This window comes from Notamacropus eugenii, chromosome 3, assembly GCF_028372415.1.
Source record: "Notamacropus eugenii isolate mMacEug1 chromosome 3, mMacEug1.pri_v2, whole genome shotgun sequence".
Lineage (NCBI taxonomy): Eukaryota > Metazoa > Chordata > Mammalia > Diprotodontia > Macropodidae > Notamacropus > Notamacropus eugenii.
The window spans coordinates 429,404,451-429,422,276 of NC_092874.1; the positions used below are offsets into that span (position 1 = coordinate 429,404,451).

At 48.0% G+C, this 17,826-nt stretch overlaps 2 protein-coding genes across 5 annotated transcripts in view; one reads left to right on the forward strand and one right to left on the reverse strand.

The window, feature by feature from the left end:
* Positions 1-3,390, forward strand: part of LOC140497433 (netrin-4-like) — a 61,385-nt gene extending 57,995 nt beyond the window's left edge. For all 4 annotated transcript variants that reach the window (XM_072598368.1, XM_072598369.1, XM_072598370.1 and 1 more), the window contains one exon: positions 74-3,390. In XM_072598368.1, coding sequence (XP_072454469.1) covers positions 74-210 — 137 coding nt within the window. In that variant the 3' untranslated portion in view covers positions 211-3,390. The remainder of the gene's footprint in view (positions 1-73) is intronic.
* Positions 3,391-6,613: 3,223 nt separating this feature from the next.
* On the reverse strand, positions 6,614-17,790 carry CHCHD4 (coiled-coil-helix-coiled-coil-helix domain containing 4). The gene is made up of 3 exons (XM_072598373.1): positions 17,658-17,790; positions 12,837-12,935; positions 6,614-7,895 (listed from the first exon to the last, which is right to left on the reverse strand). The coding sequence occupies exons 1-3, from the start codon at positions 17,677-17,679 to the stop codon at positions 7,552-7,554; spliced, it is 465 nt and encodes a 154-aa protein (XP_072454474.1). The 5' UTR covers positions 17,680-17,790; the 3' UTR covers positions 6,614-7,551.
* Between the last annotated feature and the right edge of the window lie 36 nt (positions 17,791-17,826).

The window sequence follows — 17,826 nt, forward strand, 5'->3', positions numbered from 1 at the left end:
GGAGCCTCTGGGGTGTGCTTGCTAAGCCTTCCTTCCTCACCACCATCCCTGGTGGTGGTTGTGTTTCTACCAGGTACAGACTATTTAATCGCAGGGCAGGAGGATCCCAGGAACCGCAGACTCTTAGTCAACATGAACAGCCTGGTGAAGCCTTGGAAGGTATACCTGGGAAAACAAGTAACAGGCATCCTCCGCACTGGCTGCAAGTAACTGAGGCAGCTTCACTTCTCTGCAACAAAGTCTAGCGTGTTCACCACTCTGCAAAGCCCAGGCTGCCCAGGGGATCAGTGTGGACTGCCCCTCCTTTCTCAAGCTCAGGACAAGGTCCTTCCTGTAGAGCCCCTGCTACCCTACCAGAATCCCAAACAAATGGTCTCACTCAAAGAAGGTGGTCTTGAAGCCAGCTCTTCTCATTGGAGAGGGATTCTGCTAGGATTTAAATGTTGGTGATAGAATGGAGGCATCCTAAGGCAGAGGAGAGAGCCCTTGATTTGGTCTCAGGAGACCTGGATTCCCATTCTGGTTCATGTGGCCTTAAGTAAGTCACTTCAACCTGGATTCCTCTGCTGCTAAAAGGATGGTGATAATGCTTTCTCGACTTCTCTCACAGGGCTGTTGTGGGGATGAGATGATGGATATAAAGGTACTTTGTAAACTGGGAAGTTCATACAAATGTAACACGCTGCTATTATCATGAATCTCCACATTTGATAGATGACCTGTTGGGGTGCTGTATTTTGTCCATGGGCATCTCTTGCTGTCTTTTATTCTAGTGTTACAAACAGAAAATATGAATTGATCACTGAATGCCATATTTTGTTGAGTTTGTTATGGTGAAGCAAAGTGCTTCAAGGCACTGTGGTTTAGTGGGAAAGGGGCTGGATTTAGACCCAGAAAATATAGGTTAAAAATCCTGGGTCTTGCTACTTACTGCCTGTATGCCCAGGGCAAGTCTCTTAATCTACCTGAGCCTTGGTTTCCTCAACAATACATCGAGGAGGTCGACCTGATGGGGCTCTGAGATCCTGTGGGAAATAGTTGAAATAGTGCCATAAATTTGACTTTGAACTCTTGTTCTGCTTCTTAACACTTGTGTTACAGTGTCCAAGCCCTTCCTGGGTCTGAGTTTCCTCATCAGGTGAATGAGGGATCTCCTGAGAGGTCCCTTCCACCTATGATCCTAGAAAAGTCAGTTCCTCAGAAACAGAATCTCCATTCTTAGACCAGGATGGTGATGAGATCATCAACTCCGATGGATTCAATGATCATCTCTATGCAGATGGTTCTTGCATCTATTCATCCAGTCTTTACTTCTCTCTTGATTTCCAGTCCTGTATCTCCAGCTTCCAATTAGGCATCCCAGAACCTGTAGATATCTTAAAAATCAACATGTTCCAAACTGAACTTGTTCTCTTTTCTCTAAACTCTCCCCTCTTCCTAACTTTCCTATTACAGTCCAGGACACCATCATCCTTCCTGTTACCTGGGGTATCATTCTTGACTCTTGATTCTCTCTCAACCCTCCCATCTGGGCAATTGCAAGAGCTTTCTGGTGGGTATCCCTGCCTCCAAGTCTCTCCTCACTCCAGTCCATTCTCCAGTCAACTATCAAATTGACCTTCCTAAAGTGCAGGTCTGACCATCTCCACCCCTACACCCCTCCAATTTAATAAACTCTAACTGTGTGATCCTGGGCAAGTCACTTCACCCTGTTTGCCTCAGTTTCCTCATCTGTAAAATGAGCTGGAGAAGGCAATGGCTCCAATATCTTTGCCATGATAACCCCAAATTGGGGTTATGAAGAGTTGGACAAGACTGAAATGACTGCACACACACACACAATGCCTTCCCTGTTACCTCCAGGATGAAATATAAAATCATCTGTTTGGTTTACAAAGCATTTTATAATTTGGCCCCTTCTTGCCTTTCTAGCCTTCTTACGCCTTCTATTCCTCCATATTCAGTACTCTATGACCCAATGACACTGGCCTCTTTGCTGATCCTTGTATACAACACTCAATTTCTTGACTCTTTCCATCTTCCCTGGCTGCCCCCCATGCCTGGAATTCTCAGCTAAAATCCCACCTAAGAGTAGCCTCTTCTGCTCCACCCTCTTAATGCCAGTATCTCTCTGATCCTATCTCCAGTTTGTCTTGTAGAGACCTAGTTTGCACATAGTTGTCTGCATGTTGTCTCTCCATCATACAGTAAGCTTCACAAGGGCAGCGACACGTTCTGCTTGTACACATCTCCAATGCTTAACACGGTGCCTGGAACTTCATAAATGCTTGAGTTCACTTGTTGGAAATGGGACATTAGAGAAGAATCGGAGCCGGAAGGGAGCCAGAAGGGCCCTCAGAGTTCTACCAGTCCAACCCCGGAATCCCTCCTACAATAATGAGGAATCCCAGCCTGAATTTAAAGATCTCTGGACAATGTTGCCTGCTCTTTGGGGGCCAGGCTATCAAAACAGAGACCTTCCCTTGCAACCTGTTTTCACACACTGGCAACCTTTGAGTGTGATGCTTTCTAGCCAACTTGGACGAGTGGCTGTTCCCCAACCTAATCCTGACCCTCTCCTGCCACTGTACACTCAGGAAGGATGCTCCCTCATATCTAGAATGAGCTTTCTTGTTTTTCAGTATTATTCTCTTTCTTCAAGGCCCTGCTCTCCTTTCTCCCCTCCTCTTCTATCCCATCTACTATAGCTTCTACCTTTGATTTTCTTGGGACATTCTGGATTTTTCTTTGTTTCTCCACCCCTTACCCATTTTAACATCTACTTACATACTTGTCATTCTCTTAGGAGAGCAGACACTGCATGAAAGTGGGGACTCTGTCAGTTTTCATCTTTGTATTTCAGCACTTAGCAGATGCTTACTAAATCTTTGCTGAGAAGGCCCTCAAGGTAGACATCATCACCACCAGTACCAACATTTGAATATCTACAACAGAGAAGGAACAGAGCTAGATTCTGGGATCTGCCCCCTTCATTTCCAGTGTGGTTGTCTTGACATTTTAATTCTGGCTTTGTGAATTCTAGCTGATGAGGCAGAGGGTCTGGTTTTGGGTTGGGAGTGAAGCATTGTGTCCAAGGGTGATCCGAGATCCAACTTCTAGGTGGTACTGGTATAATAAAATTCTAGAAACTCAGGAAAGACTGGACCAACTTTAATGAATGGTAGTGGGTGATACAATAATGCATGGCTTGAAGCAGAAAGATGTCAAGGTCACCAGGTCACCTTGGGAAAATGTCTACAGTAGCGCACATCATGGAGGATGGACTATTATGGTCACTACATTCCTCAGGGTTTCCTCTTGGTCCTTTAATTTTGCTCAGCATCTCTTGAACTCAGGTTCTAGGGATTAAAGTATTTACATGCATATTCATTATCTGGTTCCTGGTGAATGGTTGGTCTGTATCTAGATATGGAATTTCTTGTGGACATGATCAAAACATTCCCAAGAGGTTGTGGACTGTGGTGGCGAGGCACCTGGGCTAAGGGTCCAGACTTTCGTTTCAGCTCTTGCTGTGTGACCTTGATTGAAGATGAGCTGGTTTCCTTTTCTCAATGCATGGTTACTTTTTTCAAGTCAGATAATGCATGCCAAAAAATGCTTCATTAAGTAGCAAACGCAGGAGAGATGGCTACTGGGATATGGAAAATGGGGAGTGGCTTGTTGTCCACACCAGTCAGAACAAAGATGGGAGGCTTCCCCATGGATTGGTGGTCACTACCTTCCTTCCTGTCTTCCTTCCCCCCACTATACAGACGTTGCATCCTAGACAGCCTCAGCCCCAGTCCGACTTGATCCAAGTTTTGGAAGACGGCCAGGGCTTCATCACCACTGGCTATGACTGCACAAAAGGCTCATTCTTAAAAGAAATTCAATTTAATTGTCAAATGGAAGGAAAACACCATCTGGCCCAGCCCATCTTAACTCTACATGTTCTGGGGAGTGTTTTGAGCCAGACCTTCGGCTTAATAAAGTGGGGCAACATGGAAAGCCTGCTCCTGACTTTCCATGAACCCTTTTTCAATGTCTGATCTCTTCCAACCAGACCCACAGCCCTTCTTTGCAGACCCTGACATAATCCTCTTACAGAGCACTAAAGAAACATCATGAGATTTAGAGCTGCATCATCTAGGTCAACCACTAACCCCCTTTTGCAGGTGGAGAAACTGAGGGCATCTGTTAAGTATGTGTTGGTCTAGACCACTCCAAACATTACACCCTTTTAATAGATGGAGAAACTGAGGGCCTGACGGGGAAAACAACTCGTCCACGGTCACAAATGTGGGAAGTATAGGTTGAGCTGGATGGTCATTGAGGTCCTTCCCAAATTTAAAATTCTCTAGTTCTGTGAAATGACAGAACTGGGATTGAAAAGCAGATCCTCTTGACAGTAAATGCAGTGCTTTTCCCCTCAAAAGAAATGAGGAATAAGAATTATGGAATGAGCTGGAAGGAACCTTAGGAGTCACCTAATCTGCTTCCTTTTATAGAGGAAAAGGAGGCCCAGAGGTCACTTGTTCAGTCACCTAGAGAATTGCTAATTTATCAAGCATGGAATGCCAAGGCCAACCAAATATGAAATATACCACCTGCCACTGTCCCTTTTCCCACAGGCTGATTATTGAAATCCTCAAGAAATGTGATTCAAATAGAGTTAATAAAAGCCCAGGGCCCAGGAGTGAATCTGATCTTAGATTTTCCAGGCACTATTTAAAAAATAAAAACCAAGTGGGATCACAAGGACTTTAAAGAATTAAATAAAGATGAAGAGATTTAGAGTTGAATGGGATCTTAAAGACCATATAATCATATCTCATTTTCACTGAGGATCCTGAACTGTTTTAGTCTTTAAGGAACTAGATCTGAATCCCATAGTGAGCCAGTGACTGGTTAAAGCCCAGACTCTTCAAGTCTTAAGGCCAGAGGCTTTTGCACTGTACCGTAAATCATCCTTTAGAATGACAGCTGTTCTTTAGTCCATTGTAATGAATAGTCTAATTTCTATGGCTAGTCCTGGCACTGGTGGTGTGGTCTGACTGTTCTAGACACAGGCAAGGATAGGGTTGATGGAGACTGGAAGTCTCTAGTATACTAACTCCTTGGAAATTCATCCCTCTGGCCCTGTCTACCAAGCAGGAGCCATGAGTCACTATCATCTGGCCTTGTGCTTTGCAACAAAGCATTTGTACAGTGCAAAAAAAAGCACCGATGACCAGGTGACCTTTGTGTTGTGGATAGGTTCTACTCCTTTTTCCTACAATTCTTCCACCAAAAACCAGACATGTGTGCCCATGGCAAACTCTCCTGGAGTCTGTACTGCAAAGCTCTGGTGGCACCAAGTGTGGGTTTGGTCAGTGGTGAGTCGAGAATCTTGTTTCTTATCAAGGGCATGCTCCTCGCCAAGCATGCTCTTTCATCAGAGTGCTACCCTCTATTTGGTCCACAGACATTTCTTTCAATCCTGATTCCAAACTCTTGAGGCCCATGGTTAGTCCTTTCACAGGGTATCTGATAGCACTGGCCTGCAATTGTCACATCTCTGCAGAAGCACCACAGTCAAAGATAACGTACATGAACATTCCACCTATCCAGAAGATGTCAAAAATCTTGAAATAACACACTCAAAAAAGTCCATGCGTTTTCCTCACAGGAACTCCTTAAACCTTTACCCATTCCACTGGGTCTTACTTTACACAGGGACAGTGTGGAGTAGTGGGGCTGGACTGGAATCTGGAAGCCCAGAGTTTGAATTCTGACCCTGGGGAGGCTGAATCATCTCACTGAGCCTCAGTGTCCTTGCCTGTAACACTGACCTCATGGAGCAGCGAGGAAGAGATGAAATCATGTATATAAAGTGGTCAACCTCAAAGCAACGTAGAAATGCCAGGCGATTATTCTATTATTCCACTGGCTTCCTAGCATACGTATTAGAGATTGGAAAAAAAAAAAAGTCCTCGGAAGACACAGAGGAGAAAGACAAACCAAACCTAAGGTAGCAAGTACAGGGATTCAATATAGCTTGGAGGACCAAAAGGAGGCCCTCAACCCTACAGAAACACCAAGAAGACAGGGGTGTGGGAAACTGACCGGACCTTCATCTATCTAGAAAACTCACTTATGCGGAACATAGAATAGCTCATGGCCCAGGGAGGCTGGGACATAAACAAGGTGTTTCTATACCCACACCTTGTACTGTTTCAGGCTTTGGAACAGAACACTCTAGCTGCCTTCAAACACCAGCTTACAGAGTTTAGTCAGAGATATGCCTTGCTTCTTACAGCCTCCTTAGAGACTTTCCCCATTTCCTTTGGGAGGGTGTAGAGAGGAAAGAAGGCTGAGGTCAGATGCCCTGGGTCTGGGTGGTGGGCCTCTGCCACCATTAGCTCTGAACCCTGGGCAAATCACTTCATCTACTGGAATACATTTCTCTGTTTGTAAAGAGTCCCAGTAGTTACCACCTCCCTCACAGGGTCAAATGAGGTAATAGAAGTCCAAGTGATCTGTAAATGATAAACTGATACATTCTTAGAAGTGATCATCTTCTCTTCACTGGAAAACAATGCTCACCGCAAAAACAGAGATGGTGGATTCCAAACCAGGTAAAAATATTTTTTACTTTTAATATGCACTTGAAGTCACACTATTTTCTCTAAGCCTGTTACTCCAGGTAACAGCTCAGTCTCCACTTCCCAAGGGCATTTGGTATGAACTGATAAAGATGGAACAGGCATTAACAATGGTACGCTCAACAGTAAGGGAGGAGTGATAAATATCTCCCGTGTTCATTTTGTAAGTAGAGTCAGAGGTTGCCTGATGTACCCCTACACCTGCACTTTGAAAATGTGTGAAAACCAGAGCTCAATGCATAAATTAAAAACAAACAAAAATCCTACCCAAACCATTTCTTTTCCAGAATCCATCAGCAATATATATATATATAATAAAATAGCTTTCTATTCCTGATGTAAATGTATCATGAATCAGTACCTTTGCACAATATAAAGTTGAGATTATCTCTTAAAAATCAGGCAGCTCAGAAAATGGTCCTTCCATATATATATTTGCATAAATCCTAAGTGGACTACAAAATACACAAAAAAGGGACCTCAACTGAATGGGTAAGTCCATCATACCTGCCCCTCTGGCCTGAACCTGAAGGGCAGTGGTTTGGGGGATTGCTGAGAAGACTTAGCACGTTATTTCACCTAAATTGGTGAGACTTGGGGTGCTCTGGACAAGAATTCAAAAGCAGCACCAGCAGCTGTATCTACTGAGAGGTTGACATGGTGTACACACGCACAGACACACACACAGACACAATAGATACACACACAGAACTCCCATCTTTTTTTCAGTGTTTGTGTCATAGGGTTGAAGCCTCTGCCCATCAAAATAAGTTATCTCATATACAGTGCACAAAACATGAAAAGGTAAGAGACTTTGTGTGAAGACCCCCACAGAGCCACTTTACATAAGGTCCATGCCTCTTTGAAAGGCGCAAAGGCAGGAGACGGGCGCCTCCATCTGTCTTCATTAGCTGGACCCCTCCTCTTTGGTCAGAGTTGCCTCAGTGGCTGTGGCTGCAGCCGCTGCTGTGGCTGTGGCTGCTGCCGTGGCTGTGGCTGCTTCCGCAGCCCCCTCCACACCCTCACTCGCTTTCTCTTCTTCGTCCTCCTCCTGGGGATAGAGGTCTGGGTACTTCTGCATGCATTCCTGCATGGCCCGGAACTGATCCACACAGTCTGAACCTTTGACTTCCTCCTTGCTATAATGGAAACAGGAGAAAGCTGACTTGAACTGTTCTCCACAGGGACCACTGGCCATTCCCCCGAGACATGGGCAGTTCCAATTAATGTCTCCATTGGGCAGTATCAAACCTGCAGGGAGGAGGGAACAGAGCTTTAGAATGTCAGAGGTGTTCTTCGAAGGCTGGGGAAAAAGAAAACTGTCTTGTAGGGATGGGCCACCAACCGCAAGGTCTGGGAGAACCTCTGGCAGTCAGGGGGCCCAGGCTCCAGCTCAATCCCTGTGCTAGAAGAACTGGCCACAAAGGAGAAATTCAGTTTTTCCTGGTTCACAGATAGTGTCCCAGTCATGGCCCAGAATCAGACAATGTTAGAACTGGAAAGGACCTTAGAAATCTCTCCCAAGCTCTCTCATTTCAGAGGTAAGAGGTGAGGGGTGACGGTTATGCAGCAAAGTAGTGTGGCAGAACTATCACCAAGTCTCAGATCAGGGCTCTTTCCTCTATATCATCCCAAGGTTCCTAAGCAGACTACCCTCAGGGAGAAAGTGGACAAGCACACAGAACAGGGTCAAGAGCACTGGGTTTGGAACATGGGACCGGAGTTCGAACTCCAGCTCCTCTCTGGGAGTCTGTGGGCAGGCCATTTCACTGGTCTGGGCCTCAGTTTCCTCATCTGTAAAATGAAAGCGCATGACTTGAGGACCCTCTAATCCTCTCTTCCCTAGAAATCTGATTTCAACATCAAATGCCAGATTTCTTCCTAAAACAAAAGGCCAGTGGGGGAAGGGGAAGTTAAAGGTTTCCTTATCAGGTCTAAGATCCCACCCATGACCTCACTTCTTGCCATCTGGATGGGACTATGAGATCAAGGACAACCATACATTATGAATCAAGACAACTAACTGGCTGTGGTGTTGACAGCCCTAAAATAAGGGTGGAGGCCTCTTGGCCCACCCTGCAAGGAAGGTCTCTGCTGCTAAGCACAAGGCCATGGAAAAGGGTATTTGTGAAGCTTGCCCCAGCACACAGATGCCCTGCTGTCTCTCCCACCTACACAAATGTGGTCAACGATGTGCTAATAACCAAGTGCTACCTCTGTGTGTATTGTGGACACTCCCCCTGCCCAGCTGCACCCCAGGAGCTGTCCCCACTGCACTGATCACCAGCTACTGAAGGCCAACCCGGCCAACCTCTTGGCAGAGAGGTCTAGATTCCAAAAGACTCTGAGTCATGGGTCCCAGAGGACTGACCACCAAGGAATCAGACAATTCAACAATGAGAAAAAGGTACTGCCCCCCCCCCCCAACTATTATATCTGTACAAAAATCCATCATGGCTCACTAGTTTTTGTCTTAATTTTCACTCAAGTCTTCACAAAAGGCAAATGGTTTGATGCTCCAGGGACTAACACTTGCCAACCCAGAGAACCCCAGTCACCAGGCCCAGAAAGAATATCCTGGAAAGGCACAGGCCCATTCACATGGATAAAAATATGACTTTCTGGAGATGCCAACTCAGTTTCCTCTGCCAGTGAACCAAGGATGTGTGGCTGGGTGGGAAAAGCACTGACTCTGAAGCCAAAGGCCCAAGTTCCAATCCCAGCTCTAATTCTTATCACCTCTTTCACCTTCTCCAGTGCTCTTTTCTGTAAAACTGGGGTTGGAGATCAGTTCTGAACTCAGTCATGTAATAAATGAACTGCAAACTTGCTTCAGGGATCAATCCAAGCCAATGCTGCCCCCTAGAGGTTCTGGTCTGACAACAGACCTGCCCTCCCTTCAATCAGATTTTTGAGTGTGTGCCCATCCCCATGCATGCCCAGTGGGACTGTGGCTTCACTGAGCCCAGCATGGTGTCACTGCACTGGACCAGACCCGTGAGCCAGTGTGGGAAAGGGAGCCCATGTGTGGTGGTCTAAAGCCAAAATACCAGTATAGGGCAGCTAACAAGAGATATTCATCAGAGGAGAACATTCTCATATCTATCCAGTCCTGTATAAAACCAAGGTGGGCGGCTCCTTCAATGGGACTTCCTAAATTGCCATGGTTGCCAGTCGAGATGGAATGCCAGAGCCTCAGAAACTAGGCCATGATGGATAAACACTGGGCTTGGAGCCAGGAGGGCCAGGTTCTCGGGCAACCATGGTCTCAGGAAAAAACCAGATGGATGACCCAGGGCATGTTCTTTCTCTTCTCTGGGCCTTAGTTTCAAATCCACATTTGAAAATGGCCAAGGTGGGTACCACATCACACCTGTTAGATTGGCTAACATGACAAAACAGGAAAAGGATACATGTTGGAGAAGATGTGGGAGAGTTGGCACAGTAATTCTTTGTTGGTGGAGCTGTGAGCTGATCCAACCATTCTGGAGAGCAATTTGGAACTATGCTCAAAGGGTTATAAAGCTGAGCATACCCTTTGACCCAGCAATACCACTTCTGGGGCTATATCCCAAAGACATCATCAAAATGGGAAAAGGACATGTACAAAAATATTTATAACGGTTCTTTTTGTGGTGGTCAAGAACTGGAAATCGAGGGAATGCCCATCAATTGGGGAATGGCGGAACAAGTTGTGGTATATGAATGTAATGGAGTACTATTGTGCGATAAGAAATGATGAACAGGCAGACTTCAGAAAAACCTGGGAAGATTTATATGAACTGATGCTGAGTGAAGTGAGCAGAACCAGGAGAACATTACACACAGTAACAGCCACAGTATGTGAGAACTGTTTTTGGCAGACTTAACCCTTCACAGCAATGCAAGGACCTAAAATATTTCCAAAGGACTCATGATGCGAAATGCCATCCACATCGAGAGAAAGAACTATGGAGTCATTTTTTTTCATGGTTTCTCCTATTTGTTTTTATTCTTCTATGCAACAGGACTACTGCGAAAATGCGGTTAATAAGAAAGTATGTGTAGAACCCGTATAAGATTGCATGCTGTTTTGGGGAGGGAAGGGGAGAAAATCTGGAACTTAAGGAAGTGATGGTTGAAAACTGAAAACAAATAAATTATAAATTTGGAAAAAAAAAGAAAATGGCCAAGGTGAGTCTGGAAATCCCCAAGCCTCTTTTGCAGTCCCTATCTCTGGGTCCTCTTTGGAGACCCTCCTCAGCTCCACAGGTCCCCCTGCTACCCTAATCCTGTGCCTGGGAGCTGTCAGCTGAGTGTGCCCCCCCACCCCTACCCCCTCCCCTCCCACCAGAGTCCCACCCTTAACAAGCAGCCTGGCAAGGAAAATCCTGTTCCAGACGCTTGAGAAAAGCAGAAAAATTGTGTGAAAGAATTAAACCAGAGAACACCCTACATCATCTCTCATATGCAAATAATCCCAAAGATGGATTGTCCACCACATCATGCAGCCCATACCAGCGATTTCCTCACCTTGTTCCAAAGGGACAAAATTCATTGCATACAATTCTTTTACAAGTCAAAGCTATAATAATCTGTACAAGAAAAGGCAGCTAAGCCACACCTGACAGTTTATTTCAAGCACTGTCCATTACAACAACCCTCCTACATGAAAAGGACAGGGATGGTCCCTCTGAATTTGCTCTAACAGGACTCTGACCTCGTCCTTCAACACCACGCTTCAGACTCAGACATGGGGATTCTGCTTCCACCTCCCCAAAGCCAACCTCATGCTCCAGTTTGCTTCCTCAGCAAAAAAGGAGCAAGCAGAGGCCCTCAGGGCCTATCCTTTCCTGCCCACTGGATGCCTCCGGGTTCTCCTCCCACCTCCTTGGCCATGCACAAAGAAGGAAAGAAAGCTGAAAACAATTCACGGTTTAATGCGACTGGCCTACTAATAAACTGATGTGGTTTCTTTGGGAACTGCTTCCTAGAGTCAATGTTAAATTTCCTGAGGACTGGTCAGAAGAGTCTCTACAACATTTAGCGGAAATGTACTTTTTGGATGATGACAGAGTTCTCTGGCTTTTAAATCAATAACTGAAGATTTCAAAGTTGTTCAGCTGAGTTAAGAAGCAAAAGTGCACTCTTCATCTCTTCATCTTCACTTTGACTACCCACCACAGCTCGTGCCTCAATAGAGCCACACCTCCTGCTTCACCAGTGTGGGTGCTCCCTCCTCCATCAAAGACCAAACTGCTTCCCCAACTGTGCAGATAGGCGTGAGAGCTGCCATCCCCGCAACGCCCACCTGAGGACATTGTGCTCTTGTGACCCTAACTGGGTCAGGACCGCAGGCTAGCCCAGGCCTGTCTGGAAAGCCAGGTTTTAGGCTGGATAACCTTGTGAGGGTCTAGTCCAGAGCAGGGCATGTTTACCTGGCTTCTGTGAACTTGTTTTAAAATACATTCCTTTAAGTATATTTCAACACAATTGCTGTCCTTTGTAAACCAATACATTTCATTATGTGTATTTAAAAGCATTATTCTGAGGAGAGGTCCCCCTAGACTTCACCAGACCATCACATCCAAAGCTTAAGAATTGCCAGTCTAGAGCAGGGCAAACAGAAGGGGGAATGGAGAGCTCATCCAAGGTGGAAGGGGCTGCCTCGGTGGGATCCTCCCCATTTCAGGTCTTGAAGCAAAGGCTTTTCCACAGGCTGGATGAGATGGTCTGCCTGACCTCCAAGGTCCTGTGAAGCCTTCTTGCCCCAGCAGGCCTTGTCGCAGCTTGTGCTCCACTGGCCAGGCCTTCAAGCCAGCAGGGTCACCTCCATGCTAGGCCCTGTTATGCTATGAGGGAATTCTTAACTGCCAACAACCTGTTCCTACAGCATTTTAGCTTTTCCCATAGCCACATTAAGTAAAAGAGCTGATGAAACAGATGGTAATAGGACTGACCAGCAGCTGGTCTGACCACTCTAGATATTTCAGAAAACAGAACCCAGCAAAAGTGGAGAGGTTTTAGGGGTCTCAGATTACCGAACATGGAGAAAGGGTGACCCTCCTGAACCTGACCTGTCCCTCCCTGCCAGGGCCCTGACCCGCTCCTGAAATGCAGGGGAGAAACTTGCTCATGGGCTCTTATTTACAGGGGATGGGGGGAGGAAGGGAGAAGAAATCTTCTTCAACTTAGAAATGAAGTGCTACTGACCATGCTCTTCATAGGGATCGTTGGGGTCATCGGCTACCAGCTCAGCACTGCTTGGTGTCTCATGGTCTTCTTTCGTCACAAATATAATCCGGTCCTTTCCTGATATTTGGAAGAAAGACCAAAAAAAGTCCCAGCTAAGTATTAACTTTAACAACATACCTGTAATATATAGTAATAATATAATACAGGGGTCAGGCAGCAGTCATCAAACACTGCTGCAGACTGGGCCAGAATCCACCTTTCCAGTCATTTTCACCCACCTCTTTTCTAAGCTAAACCAAGCCAGTCTAATCTCTTCTACAACCCTTGGGCTATCTGACAACAGTGATTACTCTCTCTTCAGCTTTAACATCCTCAGTTCCTTCAACTGTTCCTATGATGATATTTCAACGTCCTTTTCTTAAAACAGGGCTCCCAGAACTGAACATAATACTCTAGATGGGGAGGGGGATGGAGGAGGGCACCAGCATTTCTATAGCGCCTTCTATGTGTCTGCTCTGTGCTAAAGCTTTAGAATGATATCTTATTACATCCTCTCAACAACTTTAGGAGGTAGGTGCTGTTAGTATCCTCATTTTAAAGACAAAGAAACTGAGGAAAGCAGGAATGAAACGACTTGCCCAGTCACAGAGCTAGTAAGTGTCTGAGGCCACATCTGAACTCAGGTCTCACCAGGGCAGATGACAGCAGAACTGGTCTCTTCTCTTGAACTGGCTGCTAGACTTTATCAAAGCAGCTTGAGAACGTGCCAGCTCTTTTAGCCCCCTTTAAATGTCTCCTGGACTTTTACACCAAGAGCCTTGACCTAAGGGGCAGTGGCAGGATTAATTTGATTTTAGCCAGTCAGGGCTGAAACACGTCTGTGAGGTTCTTTTGTGCCCTGACACAACAAATTCACAAAGACCCGCCAGGCCAAAGCTGGGTCCTGCCAGACTAGCCTTCTCTCCCTCTTCTCTTTGCCCCTTCATTTTGAAGATACAGAAACTGTGGCGTTCAGAGAGGAGAGACTAATTTAGGCTGAGAACTAGAGTCTTCCTACTTGCCCAGGATTAAAGTGAGGCTCTTAAAGGGGGCTCAAAGGTGGAGATAGCGCTCTATCCCACCCCCAGATCCCTGCTGGACCAGAGGCTATCTGGTCTGCTTGAAAGACCCCAGGGAAGTGGCACCATTGAACAGGACATCCTAATCCTTTACTGGACAGCTCTAACGGTTCAATCTTGCCCCTAGCTAGCAAGTTCAGACCTGCCTTCTCATAACAGCACTGATTTATTTTTAATTTCGGCTCTCTGAAGCATCTTTACTATGCCTGCTCCTTTCTTCCACAGCTTTAGATATGTGAATACAGGTGATACTCAAACACTTGTCTTAACAGAAATCACTCACCAGAGGATGGGGCACATACCCAAAGGGGTCTGATGGGCATCTACCTAGTACAGTGTGTTAGAAAAATACCTGGATCAGGCACCAGAGGGTGGCTCAGCCACCACAGACCTGGGACAAATCCCTTTCCCCTCTGGGTCTGCTTCATTTTTCATGAAGTAAGGGTCATGTCAGGGCCTGCCTCATGGGTTAATGCAGGAGAACAACTGAAACAAAGCTGGCTTTACAAGAGCTTTACGAACCATGGGAGAAATTCTTCTCACCAGGACTGAGGGGCAGGCACTAGAACAGAAAGAGGACAAAGGCTCTGGAACAAAGGCCAGGTGAGGGAGTATTCAAAGTTGCGTCCAGGTTCAGTGCACTTAATCTTATGAAAGAGATCTGCTTCTGTGTATAGGTTCAAAGGTCTGCCCGCCTCCTGCCCAAATATAAAACAAGAGCTTTTTCAGAGGGACATAGCTCTTCTATACCCATCTCAAGGAGCCTGATTCTTCAAGAAGCTAGTAGTTAGAAGTCAATAAAAACTAGTTTAGGGGTAGCTAGGTGGCACAGTGGATAGAGCACCAGGCGAAGAGTTAGGAAGACTCATCTTCCTAAATTCAAATCTGGCCTCAGACACTAACTAGCTGGGTGACCCTGGGCAAGTCACTTAACCCCAATTGCCTCAGTTTCCTCATCTGTAAAATGAACTGAAGAAGGAAATGGCAAACCACTTCAGTATGTTTGCCAAGAAAACCCCCAATAGAGAGAACTGTGACATCAGGAAGAGGACACCACCTCTTGCAAGTGAAGTGGATTACAATGAGGGAGGGCTGTACAAAGTCACCAGCCTCCCTTTCTCTGCTGGAGCCATCTGGATCCAGTGGCCAGACAGATATCAGGACTTCTAGGCTTAACAGGTAAAGGTTTAGAGAAAAGGCAGTCCCAGAGCAGGAAGCCCCCTCCCCTCTTTCCATCCAGCCAAGGAATCCTTTTCCTTTGGCAGGTCTCACACAGCCCTTTGTCCCCAACTGTCTGCTCCTTCCTGCCACCTGAGACGGGGTGAGAAAATGTAGGTAAAACAGCATGTAACTGGAAAGAACCAGGTCAATGTGGGTGGAGTGTTACCCCCTACTGGTAGTAGCATTGTTGGGGAAGCCAGAAGTGTGCTGCTCTCCAGGAGTTGAAAGTCCAGTCCCTCCCTCTACAGCCTAGAGACAGACACCTAACAGAGGGGCCTAGTGACAAAAGGGATGTGATTCAGAGAAAAAGGACCCAGTGATCCAGGCCAGAGGGGCTACTACTGAGGGCACTGTGAATGTTCTTCAGTTACCCATCTGGGGAAGAAAGGCTGAGTTTTAAAAATGGAAAGGCGCTACGGAAAATTCAGGCAGGTCAGACTGCAAAGGAAGAAGGCAGTTCCTGCCACATGTGGCAGGATCTCACCTGGTACCCTAGCAGTAAGGCATGCTCCCTTTTGGGTCTGAATCGGGAATTTCACAAGTGCAGAGAGCTCCTGGTGAAGAAAACACTGGTGCTGAGACTCCCATCCTGGTTTTAGCCAGGTTACGTGACTTGCCTGGGGTCTTGGCACCAGTAGGCCTGTGGAGGGGGTGGGCCCCCTGCAGGCCAGCTACACTACAAATAACAAAAGCATTCTTAGACTATCAGCAGTACAACCACCCATCCAGCCCCCATCTCCACAATCTGCCTTGGAGTTATCTCTCCTACAGTTCCTCCTCCTGAACTTTAGGTCAGACTAGATCACAAGAAGTCCCTCAGTCTTGTCCTTTCTCCCTCCCCTCCCCCATCCCTTCAGGTTCCCCATTTTCAAGACCAATTTGGGTGCTACTTTTCCCATGAAATTTTCCCTGATTTCCATTTTACCACACTTTGAATTTGTAAGCTTAACACAATGCCAAAAGCTAAGGAAAATGATACAAAATGCATGTATAAAATGTTTGAGAAAATCAGAGACCCAAAGGTTGGGCCAAGACTAAATGAAGAGGATTCAGGCACAGGGCAGTGTTGGCTGAAAGATAAACGTCCCTCCACCCAGGCCTCAGGAGGGTCAGAGAATCTGCATTGGAAAGGACCTCGAGAAGCCCCAGAGTCCAAGGGTGGGGAACAGTGGCCCTCCAGGTGCTCAAGTGTGGTCCTTTGTCTGAATCCCAGCTTTGCACTGGCCACGCTGGAGGTCCTAGATGAGGCGGGGGACACCAGACTCCCCACTTCTAATCCAGTCCAACCCATACCTAATATTCTTTAGCCCTCCACTGAGCTACCATCTTGTTGGTGCCTCTCTCACTTCACCTTTTGGGGGAGGCTGTCACAACTTTGGAATGAGACCGTAGTTACTGGTGTGTTTGTTCCTCATGGCACCCCTTTCCTCCCAACCCCAAAGGCCAGTGCTGAGCACCAGCTTTGTGAGAGGGTCAGCATCTCTCCACATTCATCCCACAAGCGTCATCTAACGACAAAATGTACCTGTTGGAGCTGGGGCCCACTCATTCATTCAACAGGCATCTGTGATATGAATTAGTGACCAAACTGCACAGGGAACAAGAAAATGAGCTGCAGAGTGGAAGTCCCTGCCCCAGCGCCGAGGTAAGGAGCGCTCAGAGTTCAAGGTGGGCTCTGGCAGAGGCGCAGCCGTCCCGGTCCCGGCCCCGGCCCCGGTCCCGGTCCCAGCCCTAGCCCCGGCCCTGCCCCCGCCCCGGCCCCCGCCCCGGCCCCACACCGGCGCAGGATCCGGGCTGATTAGGCCAGGGCGAGTCAGGAGGACGCGCCCCAGACCTCCTCGGACCCTGCCTCCACCCGCAGGTTCGGTGAGAGAGGGCGATGCTGCTAATGGGGAATCCTTGGGGGCTGCGCCCCGTCCGGGTCTGGGTGAGGGTGGTCTCCATGCTGACCTTGGGAACTCTGCCATGTGTTCCTCCGCCGGGGAAGGTCATTGGCCACCTGGGCACCCCACCCCGCGCCTTTCCAGGCTTGGGATGAAGGCGGCTAACCTGACTTACGCCGGGAAGGGGCTTTGGGAAGCAGAAGGTCCAACCTCGTTCTACAGAATCTGCAGGGGAAACGACTGGTGCAAGGTCACCCGGGGAGCTAACGGTGTCTGGGCTGGAAACCCCGGGGCCTCCTGCGAGGTGTCTGGGTTACCTCGAGGGGGGGGACCGCCGGGAAGCCCCGGTTTCCAGAAGGCCCTGGGCTGCTTAACTTCCGGACTCCCCGGGGGGGTGGGCGCCGGGGGTCCCCGCGGGGCCGGCGCGCCGCCGGGCAGCGTCTCGGGCTGAGCACGCGGGCCGCCCTCCAACAGCCCGGGCCCCAACGTTCGATCGGCCGCGCGCGCGCGCGCCCGCCCGCGGAGGGGGCCGCGTGTCCCCCGCAGGCCCTCGTCCTGGCCCCGCGCCCGCGCCCTCCCCCCTCTTCCCCGCCTCCTCTCGGCCCGGCCGTTCGCACCTTCCTCCCGGCAGTAGGACATGGCTGAGGCCGGGCGGCTCCCGTGACTCCGGCTCCGACCCGCTCTCCACGCTAGTCGCTCCGGCCTCGCGGTGGCCACCAGGCGCCGTGATCTCTCTACGGGCTCCGCCCCCTTTCCCAGGGCCTGCCCTGCGGCGCCCCAGCCCAG

Bases quoted from the DNA above. Each gene is read 5' to 3' on its own strand.
- CHCHD4 (XM_072598373.1), bottom strand. From the start codon at position 17,679: ATGTCCTACTGCCGGGAGGAAG. The intron at 12,936-17,657 runs GTGCGAACGGCC...TCCAAATATCAG, and splicing joins GTCCTACTGCCGGGAGGAAG to GAAAGGACCGGATTATATTT. The intron at 7,896-12,836 runs GTCAGTAGCACT...TCCTCCCTGCAG, and splicing joins CGATCCCTATGAAGAGCATG to GTTTGATACTGCCCAATGGA.